The 14,885-nt window shown below is 36.2% G+C and overlaps 2 protein-coding genes across 2 annotated transcripts in view; one reads left to right on the forward strand and one right to left on the reverse strand.

Annotated features, from left to right (window-relative positions):
• Positions 1-2,310: 2,310 nt before the first annotated feature.
• mier3b (mesoderm induction early response 1, family member 3 b) lies at positions 2,311-13,040 on the forward strand. Its single transcript, XM_084728729.1, has 13 exons — positions 2,311-2,392; positions 3,242-3,266; positions 4,011-4,156; positions 4,778-4,900; positions 4,986-5,109; positions 6,608-6,681; positions 6,797-6,869; positions 6,982-7,130; positions 7,348-7,429; positions 9,067-9,161; positions 9,262-9,389; positions 9,520-9,674; positions 9,882-13,040. The coding sequence occupies exons 1-13, from the start codon at positions 2,384-2,386 to the stop codon at positions 10,355-10,357; spliced, it is 1,659 nt and encodes a 552-aa protein (XP_084584855.1). The 5' UTR covers positions 2,311-2,383; the 3' UTR covers positions 10,358-13,040.
• A 931-nt stretch (positions 13,041-13,971) lies between these two features.
• elac1 (elaC ribonuclease Z 1) overlaps positions 13,972-14,885 on the reverse strand; it is a 36,162-nt gene continuing 35,248 nt past the window's right edge. The window contains exon 5 of the mRNA XM_084729550.1: positions 13,972-14,487. Coding sequence (XP_084585676.1) covers positions 14,015-14,487 — 473 coding nt within the window. The 3' untranslated portion in view covers positions 13,972-14,014. The remainder of the gene's footprint in view (positions 14,488-14,885) is intronic.

The following is a 14,885-nucleotide window of genomic DNA, read 5'->3' on the forward strand; positions in this document are numbered from 1 at the left end:
ACAGCTCAAAACAAATGTGATCATTCAACACAGCAAAAACACACTTTATGTTCTCCTGCAGGAAGGAAGCCCACCTCCCTTTCTGGATCTGGATGAGCCAGGAAGCGTATCGTCACTGCCCTGTGCACAAACATCTGCAGAGCCCCTGACAGCTGGTGTAGTACTCACCCTGAACTAGTAGTACACACAGCTTAAGCTATCCACAATATAAAACTAACCATTTCAAGAGCCTGGTGTACAAAATGAAACATCAGATGATTAAGTAAAACTATCAGTTACTGGTATTTAAGAGTACAGAGGCAAGTCCAACTTTACCCCACCTGCCCAGTGTTGGTAGACAGTACTCAGATCCTATAACTAAGTAAAAGTACTAATGCCACACTGTGAAAATACTGCACTAAAACTCCGGCAACTGAAACATAAGTATTATCAGCAAAATGTACTCAAAGTATTGGAAGATATTGGAAGAGGTTTTTCAAATAGTTCATTTAACTTAAGAGTTAAGATATTTTTTGAATGCATAAAGGGATAAGATACTTAATCCTCCAGTTTATTTGAAAAATCATCAAATTTGGAGATATATGGTTTTCACTGGATGGGAAGGATATGAAAAAATGTCATCTCAAAAATAACCAGTTACTAAAGCCGTCAGACAAATGTAGTGGAGGGAAAGTAAGTTGCATAAAATGGAAATATTCAAGGAAAGTACCTCGAATATGTACATAAATATAGTACACGAGTAAATGTACTTAGTTACACTCCAACACTGCTGCCCAAACAGTTTTTACTTGGTACAATGCGATTAAATATGATGAGGTTTCACAGACATCCGTAACAGGAAGTGAGGAGGAGGAGGGAGTAAATCTCAGAGGAGCCATACTTTTAAAGGGTACTTTTGCCCTCTGCTGGCATGCATGCTAAAAATCCATTCCACTGCAAATTTATATCTGATGATGATTATTGTACTGTAGTGTTTCAGAATTTCCAACCCTTGCTTAAAATGATAATTAGGACTGTTTTTACATGAAGTTTATGAGTACATGATGGACCTCTGTGCAAAGAATTAATCATCAACTAATAGTTCATAAAATACTTGAATAGCCAATATTTCTTTGATCTTTAGACCAACACCTGTCTACTAAAATAAAAGAAATAGAGTAACTGCTGTAACAACAATATGAGAACACCTTAAGCCAGGGTGTTTGAACAAGACTGATAGGCTGTGTGTGGTATCACGGCCACATTTATCTGAGATCTTAATTTTTTTATTTGTGCCCAGTGTAAATAATTCAATATGAGGCAGACTATCAACTGGGTAAAACATGTTATTAGATAAGAGAAACATCAATGAAACATTAATAACTATTATTTTGATCATTTTTTCATATATGTCCAATATTACCTTTCATTATTATTATCAGGCACAATTTTACATTTAACATCATGTGCAACATTGTGTTTACTATCATATGAAATATTACTTTTCATTATTATATTATCATTTTTCAGTAACACTGCCAGTGTCATTTCCTATACTATTATTTCTATTTTATTTACTTTTTTAGTTAACATATCTTACTTTAGTTGTTATTTCATTAGGCGCTGTTTTTTTGCATTTTAACACTTTATATTTCACTGTATATTTAATACTATACTATTTTCATTCTTATGTCTGTTATTTGGAAGTAATTTCTAGCACAATAGTTTCTTCAGGATTAATAAAGGTTTATGTTACCTTATAAAAACAAGAACATTTATATATACACACACACACATACATATATATATATATATATATATATATATATATATATATATATATATATATATATATATATATATATATTATATATATATATATATACAAGCTACATTAGTAGCTTTTATAGATGGGCCTAAAGCAATCACTAAATGTGTCCTATGGAATAAAATGACTGAAACATCGCTGGTTTCAATTGAAGGCATTGCGGCCACAATTTAAAATTCTAATACGAACATATAATGACAAAAATCTGATGAGTGAGAACACAGAGCTTTTAAAGCACTGTAGCTGCGGTATACAGCATTGAGGAAAGCAGGAAATCAGCTGGGATGTTACGAGAACATTCTAGGAATGGTTTTGTTGAGTGTCACTGTGTGAAGCATTAACTACTGCATGTTACTGATAGATATCGCATGTCCATTGCAGATTTTATTTCTATATATTTGTGTTTTCTCATATTTTCATACCGTAGGTTTACCGTGTATAAATGATTACCGTTAGTCTGATCAGTGGTTGGTTTAGACGGCGTCACGACTACAACCGTCACCTGGATCTCTGATTGGCTCAGAGCGCTCATCCGGGTACTGCGCTAGAACGAGCCCATTAGCTAAAGGTACCAATATGGCGGAGGTAAGAGGGAAAACAGGGGAGAAGCAATCGATCTTAAATCGATATTTTTAAAATTTGTGTGTTGTATTTTTCATTTTTATGCTATCGATTGAAGAAATAATAGGTTTTGCCTTCCATGTAGCGTGTTTTGTGTCATAATTATCCTTTTTTTCCCTCAAAAATATGGTTAAATGTCCGGGCTGATCCTTCACTACAAGGCCGCTGCGCCTTCGCTCTCTCAGCTGCTTTGGTGTAGCGGCTGTGTAAATTGATACGTAAATTTATCGTTAGCTTGTTGGTTAAAGGAAATAACCGCTTGTATGGTGTTTGTTATGAATGGAAATTTATATTTTCTCTTTAGGCTAATTTAGCGACACCTGTGCTGTAAATATCACCCATCTCTGTCGATTGCGGTACCGCGCAAACGAAATTAGTGTTTACATTTTTCGATGCATAACGTTAACATTGGGCTTCGGGGTTAGCTTGCTGGCTAGCTAACGTTAACTGTTACAGGAGCCGACACTGCGTAAATCGCACTGTCCTCCTCAATATATTCCTCTATTTGACTTTGATCCTCCCCTCCGAAAGGAATCATTGTAATTCCGGTGTTTTAAAACTACATTTTGCCCACAATTGTTCTCAGTGTGTAACTGTTAGCGTTGACCACAGCTAACGCTGTATTAGCCTTCTATTTCAGGTAAGGATAGCGGTAAATGCAGTTTTCCTGCTCCCAAATGTTTTCGGTGGTCATTATTCATACATAAAAGCATTAATTCGTTCTCCGCTTGATTATAATACTTTAGATTAGAACATTTGAACATATGTTTCAATTATTGTACTAATCTGTGCTCTGGTGTTATTCTTTTGCAGGCTTCCCTGGGGAGTTCAAGTCCAGGTAAGAAATCCTTTGCCATAAATTGTGTACTAATATATTCTGTTTATTATGCATTTACCGAAATTTAAACGTATTTTGCTAAACATTTTTGCATAACAACAAAGTGAAGATAGGAATTTTTTTTAGCTTTTCATACGTATTTATTATTTATTTTATTATTATTATTTTTTATATACATTGTCAGAGTAAAAAGATTTTGAAATAGACAAAATTCGGTACTTTTCTAATTGCAATGTAACGCTTGTAACTATGTAATTGTATCTGTATAGGTGTGAGTCTTAAACTTTCAGGGTTATTAGGGGCTGATTTGTGTGGTAAGACTAGGGCTGCACAATTGAACAATTAAAATGAATGCAATTGCAATATGTATCAGTGCAATATTCAAATTGTAGAAGTTGCAATTTTTTGATAAAGGAAAAATGTATTGTTCCCTGGATGAAAAAAAACATGTTTTGTGGAGACAAATTTCACATTATCATGACTTTAATAGTACTTTTAGTGCAAGCGAAAATTGTGAATAAAAAGAATTACTCCCACTAATTTTTAATTATATCACAGTATCTGCCAAATCAATCACTATAATTTTTTTTTTACTTTTTTATTTATTTATTTTTTTTTTACTGTGCAGACCTAATTACAGCTCATGATATAGTAACGTAAATTAAGCTATGCTTTAATGAAACAGGTTGCATTTATGTGATAAGACTTAAAAATTTATGATCCTTTTTTCTTTCTGTCACTCAGTTGGCTCTTTATCGTCGGAGGACCATGACTTTGACCCAACAGCGGAAATGTTAGTTCATGAGTATGATGACGAGAGGACTCTGGAGGAGGAAGAGTCTCTGGAGGGAGGGAGGAATTTCAGCTCTGAGCTTGCAGATCTGGAAAAGGTGAACTAATAAATGCACAAAATACCCTAAAACAGGACTTGTGAAAAATATAATGAATTCCATGATATTGTTTTTAACATTCAAATCTGCATGTATGTATGTATGGAAGATTTGTATGTATCGTTGAAGTGGGAACCAGAGGGCACTTTCTTTTAATACTATAGGGCTGCAAATATTGACACTGTCACTGGAACAAAAAGCTTCAACATGTCAATGTTGTTGTAGTATTTTAATATTAGGGCAGTTGCTAATGTGACCTTTATGATGATAAGGGGAAACCCATCTGATTTATAACTGCAGATGCTACAATTAATAAAAGTCAGTTAAGTTTAAGTACATCTACTGCCCGGTAATATTCATAAATTGTCTCTTGGTGAAAGTGAGTTAGAGTGTAGCATTACTGCGTTCATTAATCTGTTTTAAACTTGTGTGATTGAGTTTACATTTTGAAAAAGTTGTTTATTTAACAAACAAAGAGAAAAAACAGCTGCAGATCTAAAATTAAATGGAATGTATACTTCTTTCAAACTGGATGTGTTAAGGTAATAATACAGGGGGAAAAAATGCAATTGCTTAATTTATGATTTGCTGAGTTTGCCTTTCCTCTCTTTTTCCTACCAGGAGGGGAACATGCCTTTGGAGGAACTATTGGCCATCTATCGCTATGAAGCCTCAGCAGGCTCCAGTATAGACAGCTCCTCTGGAGACCTGACTGATGAGCTACCTGACATGACTTTGGACAAGGTAAATAATGGCCATTATGTGGTGATGTTATATAGTGAATTAGATATATCCCCAGAATATAATAGATATTATTCTTTGTCTATAGGAGGAAATAGCTAAAGACCTTTTGTCTGGGGACTATGAGGAGGAGACCCAGTCCTCAGCTGATGATCTGACCCCTTCAGTCACCTCCCATGAAGCTACCGATTTCTTCCCAAGAACACTTCGATGTAAGTGACAGGTTACATGTATTTTAAAATTACTTATTGTCTGTACCTTTGCAGGGTTAATATATGTCATGTAGTGTAGTAATTAAAAAGATTCAGATTCAAAACATTATGGCTGCAACTAACAATTGTTTTCATTATCAATTAATCAGTTAATTGTTTGATCTATTAAATGTCAGAATATAGGAAAGTTTCACTTAACAATTTCTTAAAGTCTGTGGTGCCATTATTCAAAGTCTTCACATTCACATCATCATGCTATCACACGAGGCAAATCAAATCAAATCCTAACAATTCCGAAGCCGGCACAAATTAATGTCTTTACACTTTTACTTGAAAAATCACCTTTATTGTGAAAATAGTTGCTGATCATTTTTCTGTCATTTGAGTAATCATTTCAGCTCTATTAGACATTATACAAGTTAAAAACAACTAAAAATTGTGTGGTTACCTATATTTTCCTAAATTTCCTAAATTTTCTGCTGTAATTATTTGCATTATTGATGAAGTTGTCAGTAATCTTTTTTTTATTTATTTTTTTTATTAACCATTAAGTCAATAAAATGTCAAATAGTAAAACAAATACCCATCACAACTTCCAAGAACCCACTGGAATGTTTTAAATGACTTTTTTGGTTTGAACAACAGTTTACAATATAGGTATATTTAATAATTGATATAAAAGAACAGCAAATAATCCACATTAAAGAAGCTAGAATCAGAGAAGTTAAAGCATTTTTGCTTGATTAAAAAACTCATGTGATTAAATTATTCTAAAAACTGATTGATTCTTGACTTATTTGATTAATGAACCAATGTTATTATAGCACTATGACATTTGTCATTGTACATTTAAAGGGTTGCAAATTTTGTGCATTTTCCTAAACTGACAGTTGAACATTTTAACAATAATACATTAAAATGAATAATTAATGAGATACAAAACACAGGTCTTTCTCACTTTTATTTAAAAGTTTTACTTAAACACTTCTGGTGGCACATTAGTTATGTGAAATGTGACGCACAAACAGTTTAAACAGAACAGACTAATAAAACAGTAAGGTGACTAAGACAACTGCTCTTGTCCACATGTGCTTATTAAATTGCCCCAAACAGTGTAAAATGGGTGCAGTTAATACCATCTCTAGACTAACAAGGCAGACTAGACTGAGAAAACCTGTGAGCTTTGAAGAAATGTTACAAAAAATATACTTTTTTAAAAAAAAAAAGTGCTTAAATTCTTAATGGCGATTAATTGATTAATCATTAATGTCCCCAGTACAATATAGCCAGGTTTTGACTCAGTTCTGTGTGCATACTTAAGTTTTCCAAGAGACTTAGGTGAAGGTATGTATTAAATATGTGGGAGGATATTTGATTACGTATTAAAATACCAAGACATCGGGTTTGGTAGCTAAGCCATTGGGCCTTAAACCTCAGGAAGTGCCACTGTCATTCAGTGAATGTCAAGGTATTTATTAGTTGTTTTTTATTTCATCAGCCAACGCTATCTCTGATGGTGATAAAGACTCAGAGTATGATGAAGATGGCCCAAGCCCAGAGGACTCCAGAAAGGTAAATGATAGTTTATTTTGGAACATGTTTTAAGGAATGCTTCATGCTTTAAGTTGAATCAACACTGGTTCACTAAGCATGCTCTGTATTGACTTTTGTTTGACTCTTGTCATAGGAAATAATGGTGGGAGCTGAGTACCAAGCAGAAGTTCCTTCTTGCCTCTGTCACTACAAAGATGGGGAGAGAGGTGACTGCTGCTTTTATTTTCAGCCTGACATGTTTTTTAATGAGATTGCTTGCAAAGATAAGATGATATAGACAAAGTAAATAATCTTATTGTAATGTACTTTGTTATGCAGCGTATGAAGATGAAGACGAGTTATTATGGAGCCCAGGTATATTGCCAGAAAACAAAGTCAGGAGTTTCCTGTCTGAAGTGTTGTCTCGGACAACAGATGAAAAGACAGGATATGACAAACCAGGGATGCATGTTCGAGACAATGAACAGGTTAGTCATGTCTTTATTTATCAATCCTTTTATGTTGTAACACAGTGAACTCGGTATTGGCAATGTATGTAGACTTTATGCAGTCTGCGTAAACTTTTAATTCACCACATCCTACAGCAATGGTACTTTGAATTCTTGTGATTGTTTTTTTCTATGGTACATGTGAACTATTAAGGCCAATATTTCCAGTCTTGACCTCTCCACTCTTTCCACATAGGCTTTGTGTGAGCTCGTCAAATGTAACTACAACACCCGTGAAGCACTAGAGAGATACTGCAGCCGTGTAAAGTCCTCAAAAGGTATGCAAAGGAAACATTTAGAGCTACCAGCCTTGTTAGAAAGTATTCCTAGATGTCATTCTGTCTAACTTAACTTTTAGGATTGGCACAGTTGATAATTGACATGTTGAAGTTGCCCAGTAAGATTTCCTGATATTATAATGAATGTATGATGATTATGTTGTTGATTTATTGTGTCCATCAGACTATCTCTAATCACAGAGACAAGTGTTTTCAATGGTGTTAGGGCACTGATTTCTATAAAAGTCTTGCAAACAAAGAATTAAGTACTTGACACACCTCTACCACGACCTAATAATCTGCTCTACTAGAAATTAGTTTGTCAGTCAACACTGTACTGGGTAGGCACATTAAGGTAGCCACTGAAATTTCTTTCTCTTCTTTCTTCTGTCATCATGAATGTCAGTAAACATTGTGTCCATCCAGCTATCAGTATTGAAAAAACAAAAATAATACACTTTCTTAATTAAAAAACAACTGTATTGAAACACACCTGGAGAAAAAACAGAGGGTCAGAATAATTAAATACAAGAAAAACAGGTTTAGATAGGAATATTTACATTCTGAAAGGAAGTAAATGTGATGCAAACCTCATTCAATAATACAGTGTAACATAAACAAATATTTCCAGTTCTAATGTTAGATTATTGGTATTATTTGAAACACATTAATATGCATCCCTGACTGATACATAATTGTTCCATGGCAATGTGAATGCAGTCTAAACTGTAACATCAAAAATTCTTTTTTTTAATACATCAGTATATCAATATTACACCGCACTGCAAGTCGATACAATCCCACAGTAGTTTGTGATTAGGCTGCAACTAATGATTATTTTCATTATTGATTAATCTGTAGATTATTTTCATGATTTATTGTTTAGTCTATAAAATATCAAATGCTCATCACAATCTGTGAGAGCCAAAGTAACCTCTTCAAATTTCCTCTTTTGTTCAGCCAGCAGCCCAAAATCTTTTATTTGCTGTCCTAAATAACAAAGAAAAAACAGCAAAACCTTAGATTTAAGAACCTGGAAACACCAAGTATTTGACATTTTTACTTGAAAAATGACTTAAACGATTGATTGAAGATTAAAGTAGATGGCATTAGTTTTCTTTTGATCAACTGAATTGTTGAAACTCTACTTGTGATAGAGGATGCGCACAGATTCAAACAATACTCATTCTTTGACACATCTCACTTTGATGTGGTGAGAGGCTCCTCTGTACTCTGCTCAGCGCATCACTTTTCATTATTCTTTGCTCGCCTTTTATGTCATATTAATGTGCACTTGTGTTTGTGTAAAAGTGAAGCGTAAATTCACTCATTAGCATAAGCAACAACTTACACTGATGCTCATTGAATTTGAATCATTTCCTCTGTTTGTCAACCTGATTGAACCACATTTATATACAGTCCAACATAAGACAATCCAATCCAAAACCTATAAAAGATAGTTACCTCAAAATTGAGTGTAATCAACACATCACCTACTGTCTGATTCTAAAAGTTAAAGGTTTCAACAGGATTCAGTCTTGTGTTTTTTTTTTAAATTGGTGAGTCTATACTTTTTCCACGTGGATTGCTTGATTGTGCACCAACACTGTGTGAATGTACTTCTAATTTCATTTCAGAAAAATCACCTCCGTGGTCAGAAGAGGAATGCAAGAACTTTGAACATGCACTACAGATGTATGATAAGAACTTTCACCTCATACAGAAACACAAAGTGAGTCTTATTTCATGAATTGACAACATTTTCTCCTACACAAGCATGAAAATGTCCACTGAACATCCCTATTTAATTACTTTTTTTTTGCCCCATGCAGGTAACAACACGAACAGTAGCAGAATGTGTGGCGTTTTACTACATGTGGAAAAAGTCGGAGCGCTTTGACTTCTTTGTGCAGCAGAATCGGTTTGGGAAGAAAAAGTACAGCAGCTACCCTGGTGTAACGTAAGTGGCGGGAGAAGATTCAGTGTATCTCTGTGCATTCCTTTTGTTTTTTTGATGTTTAATACAATAAGCTCTGATAATGCACAGAATTTTAAAGAAACTGAAACTAAGGATGTGTCCTTGTATGCAGTGACCTGATGGACAGGCTGGTGGATGAAGCAGAGGGACTGGCGGTGGACAGTTCCTCCTCTGTGTGTTCAGGAGCAGGTGGAGGAGGAAGGCTGGAGACCCCCACAGAACAGCAGCTTAGCCTGCTCAACTCCATCACTGCCAGTGACCTCACAGGTCAGTAATGAGACTGAGTTCTGCAGTTATGGGGGGAAAACAAACTTTACAACAAGAAATGCTTGATAACACTAAAGACTAATATTGTATTAAAGATTTTTTCAATTGTTAATGTCTTTTTTTTTTTCTCCTCAGTCAACACATTTTTTGAGGTGTCTTATTGCTTCCAGTTGTTCAGTGTTAATGGTGTGTCATGTCTCTTTGCAGCTTTGAGTAACACTGTAGCCACAGTGTGCAGCCCTGCAGAGGTCAGCTGTCTGGACTCCTACAGTTTTCCTCCGCTGGAAAGTCTCCATCGTGGGTCTCTGAACCACGACGAATCCCTCGGGTTCCCTTCTAACGGCGCAGACCCCGACTGCCTCAACATGCTCGACGCTGGCTTCTACCACTCCGACCTGGGCCAGCTGGGAGGAGTGTGTGTTAACAAGGACTGCGAGCGGCCCTCCAAGAGACTCAAGATGGCGCTGCCTGACTCCTTTATCAATGATGTGTCTGTGGGTAACCTTGGAGTGGACTTCGAAGCACGACGGACAGCGGCGCACCACCACCGAATCACCGGCGCAAAAATGGCGGTATCTGTCACAGACTTTGGGAGCTTGGCTGGCAGCGGCGAGCCCAACGGGTTTCTGGGAGCACATGCACGGCACCACACACAGCACACTGCGGCACTTCAGTCAGAGTGATCTTCCTCATCTTCTTCCCTTGTTCTTCCCTTTTGAAATCCCTTAATCCGGCTTGTACATAAAGACTGACCTCACTGGAGAATCCGATTTGTTTAAATTCTATTATATATATATATATATATATCTATATATATGTATATGAATATACTTTTTTGTTTTCATTTTTTGTGTAATATGACATCAGTGATGTCTATCATATAGAACTAAAATCTTGATTTCTCTCAAGAGTTTATATAGCCATTTATTTTATTTTTGTTTTGCGGTCTTGAGATGTGTAACGTCCATGTACAGTGGGGCCCAGAGGCTGCAGTAGGAGAGTTGTGTATCTTCCTCCCTCACATCTACACACAACATCTTCAGAGCTACTATATGTTATCCTGCCATTCTTTCCAGCTGCCAAAAATGGCTTAGTTTTCTGCCTCTAGTCTTAGGATTTAGTTGCTTGTCTTTGCTGTTTGAAGTGGTACTTTATTTTTTTTTTAAATTAGTGTTTGGTTTACAGGTACTTTTAGTAACCAGGCTGGTGCAGATGGTTTTATTTGCCCCCATATGAACCTGGCTAGACATTGTATGAAGAACAACACTAGCATGGAGATTAGCTTGGAGACCAGGAAGTGTCGTGGCTTCAGCTGCTAAGGCCTTCCAGTTTGGGTTTTTTTGGCTTCTTTTTATTTTCTCCTGTGGAAGCTTGTCCATAGTTTGTCCGCGTGTTTACTTTTAAATTGTTCAGAGTTGCCAAACTGGAACATTTGAATGTTTGCGACAGTTCATGTTTCTTTATCCCATGTAGTCACACCAAAATTAGAGTGCTAGATTTATGGTTTTTCTATCACATTTTTTAAGCAGTTGATGAAGATTACCTTTGTAGAGAAACATAATGGGAATCACCTTGTTTTACAGTTGGATATTGGAAGTTTTATTTTGAAATCCTGCTTCTTTCTTGGAGGATATCAGGCAGACAAGAAAACCATAACAGCAATATTGCAATGCAAAGATATTGTTTGGGTTAATAGTCATTTAAACATCAGGCAACGTAAAGTGTGTATTTATTGCATATACTTTTACCTTTGTGTGATTTTGTTTAATCCTTTTGAAGTAATTATTTCATTCATGCTACTCTTAGGCAAGCTTTGCTGTATATGTTCTTATGTTGTAGTAAAAGATGTTAGAATGCGCTCCTAAATTAAGTAATGCCATTTTCAGACCACTTAGCAAGCTTGGGTAAACCTGCTAGCAGTATTATCTCTTCATTTAAAGCCACTCTCTTTTTGTATTTATCCTCTGCCTAACCTGTACTGACTAGAGAACGCCTTGTGTAATCTGGTCAACGATTTCTTGGAGTCTTTAGTAGCAGAAATGGAGCCGTTTTTTCTCTTGACTGAAGTCTATAATTGTGAATTGTAAAATGTTTAGCGGGTCATCGTCAGTTGATTGGATGCAGTAGTAGTGTTTACTTAATTTATCTATGCATTGTGCTATGAATAATTAGTTTGTTTCAGGGGTACATCATGTTTGTCCTGTCCATAGATCTTGTAATTCACCATTGTATGTGTGTACAGACATGATTCACGCCTATAAACCATCATTTAAGCTTGATCTTAAGTAATTCAGTTTCCAAGTCCAGCATCAGAGAAGATATTCACTTTGCGTTTCATGTAAATAATTAGCAAATAGCCTTTAAAAAGTCTATTAACTGACCTCTTACACTTGTGAATCTGTGTTAATACAAAGGTTTTAATTTGATTCCTTGTCAGAAGGCAATAATTTGTAGATATGTACAGATATTTTGGGTTTTAGCATTTTTCTGGTTGACTTGGTGTTTGAATTTTCTTTTTCCTCTGCTCTCTTTGAAAAGTCATGACCCCCCCTAGGACCCAGCTGAAACCACGCATGCCAGCTGTGTCTGTTTCTCAAGTGTACCACTGAAAACGGCTTTACCTGAAGACGTATTGATATTAACTCAGTGTTGCAAATTTGCATTGAAAAGTTGCAGCCATGTGTAAAAAGACGTTCATCTTTCTTTCCTTCAAAAAACTCTTTTTACATGTCGTCGTCTATATTTGTCTTGATGGTAAAGGGATGGCTGCTGCTCTAAGTATGTGGAGAGCTAGTTTCTCTTTTAATGCAATGTGCATAATGCAGTAGGTCCTCCAAGCTCTTCTAGCTTTAGCAGTGCAGTGATATTTATTTCACCTGTGGTTTGTACAAAGACTCAGAAAAACTGTCAGAATGTAAAGGCCATTAAAGTAGTAGAAGTAGGTTTTTCACCACCCTGTGAACTCTCGAAAATGTGATATTTTATTGATATCTCTGGTATGAGACTTGTGTGTGCAAGCAAGCACTAAACAAATTTATTTTATATTTTGTATTGTGTTTTGAAGTTTAAAAAGGAAAAAAAATTATAGCAGTTGTGGTTTTGAAAAAGAAAAACTCGAGTCCTTTGATGAAAACAGAAACACCTTTGTGAATAAAAACCTACAAAACTTAAAAATGTATATCCAGAAATATAGACAATCAAAAACTTCACTATGAGAAATGTTCAAGAAGCTATCTTTATTGTTTATAAGAATTGTACATAAGCATTGAGTTGTTTTTTTTCTTTTGTTAAACATTATTTTGTATTTTCTGTTGTACTTTAATACCTTGTGTACAGATCCAGAAATAAAGCTCTGGAAAAGGTTCAGAGACGACTGCATGTTCTATATCATCACACACAAACTGTAAATTTACTGATTCATACATGGAAAGACGGAGGGTTTCTGTACAGGGTCAAGTGTTGAAATTACAAACTGAGTGAAAATATCAGTCATAGTGAAACTTAATGTGATTCATTCATACACTTTCATTGGTAGATTGTTTTGTCAACTTCTGTTTCCAATGTCAAGAGAGAATTGTTAAGCACTACTTTAAAGCCATCATTGAAGAAAAATGATGAAGCGCTTATGGAAAACTAAAAGCAAACTCCATATGCTGTTGAAGACAGTCCAAATTTTAAAGGGAAAATTAGGCGCTTTACATGTGGATGTCCAGTGAGTCTTGAATTTTAAATATAGTCAACTGAAGCATTAAATTCCTCTGCACGCTGTATTGACTGAGACAACTTAGTTTTCCTGCTAAAGAATTTGTTCCTCCTGCATCCAGTGATGATGTAGTTGGTGTTATGGAAGAACTACAGGCGGTTTCAGCTTGGATTTCTAGTCTCTGCCTCTATTTTTGTCACTGAACGCTATGTTCTGGCAACAAAGTAATAGCTATAAGCTAGGGTCGTGACATACGGCATGACATGAACATCAGAAGCACACGTGCAATGCATCCTGGAACATGTAGACAGAGCAGGCACATCTCTGCAAGCAGGAAAATTAGCTTTCCTGGTTAATAGAGCACACATGGAGGAATTTATTGCTTTCTTTGACATTTACCATCAACAATGAATGGACATCCTAATGAAAAATGCCAAATTTTCCCTTTAAGAGGTAGTAAATGAGTTGGCCTTCAGCTGAGATTGGTTTGCCAGTTTAATACTCTTTAACTAATTTAGGGTTTATTAATATGTGATGAAATTATGCTTGTAAAAGATGTAGCTGTTCAATTTAGAACATATAAGGGCACTGTAGACAGAGGCAATATAAATATAAAAACTAAATCATTTCATTACCTTCATCTTTTCAGAGGAATGGACAGAGTCATAAAGTCCTCAGCTAGAGTCACTTCTACGCCACTGTTCTGCAGAGCGTCTTCAGCCTGTCTCTTGAGCTCTGAGATGTCATCGTCGTCCCCGTCCTTCTGCAGGGAGCAGGGTTTGTACCTCTGACTAAAGTGGTACAGCGCCAGCCTCCGCACACGGCAAGCCCGAGCCACCGCCGCCGCCATTTCAGGTGTGCTGTGTCCGTGGTCCACTGCTTTCTCTCTGTGCTCGTTCCCAAGGGTGGCCTCGTGAACCAGAATGTCTGCTCCACTGCACAGCGTCAGCGGTCCCTCTCCGAGCACTGAGCTACAGTCCCCTAAAACACAGACCTTCCTCCCAGGAATTGCTTCTTCCAGCACCTCACTTGGCAGAATGACACGACCGCTCTCCAGAGTCACAGGCTCTCCAGCTTTCAGACGCCCATAAAGAGGTCCTGGTTTCACACCTGGGGGACACAGAATTAGAACATTTATAATGTCCACAGGTTCCATTTGGACGACACTTTTTTTCTTAAATGACTTTGTAATAACTTTAAATATCAGTGATGGTATTCACATAATATAGCAAAAGGACTGTGGTACTTAAATGTTGTAATTGGTCGAGGTGGAACTAACTTTAAAAGTAACTAGTAACTTTAGCACTGTCCTGTTAATAGTTTTACAGACGTCTCTTTTATAAATGTCGTCTATAGAGAATTTTTCGATGCAGCACCACGTGACCAGAGTAAAATTGGAAGCAAGGCTAAGCAGCAATGCCCTATCTCAGTTTTCTTAATACATCTTTGAGCTTACTGTGTTGTACCAACATGTTTCTACAGTAGCCCAGAATGGACACATCAAACAT

Source organism: Lutjanus erythropterus, chromosome 10, assembly GCF_056507025.1.
Source record: "Lutjanus erythropterus isolate fLutEry1 chromosome 10, fLutEry1.hap2, whole genome shotgun sequence".
Taxonomy (NCBI): domain Eukaryota; kingdom Metazoa; phylum Chordata; class Actinopteri; order Lutjaniformes; family Lutjanidae; genus Lutjanus; species Lutjanus erythropterus.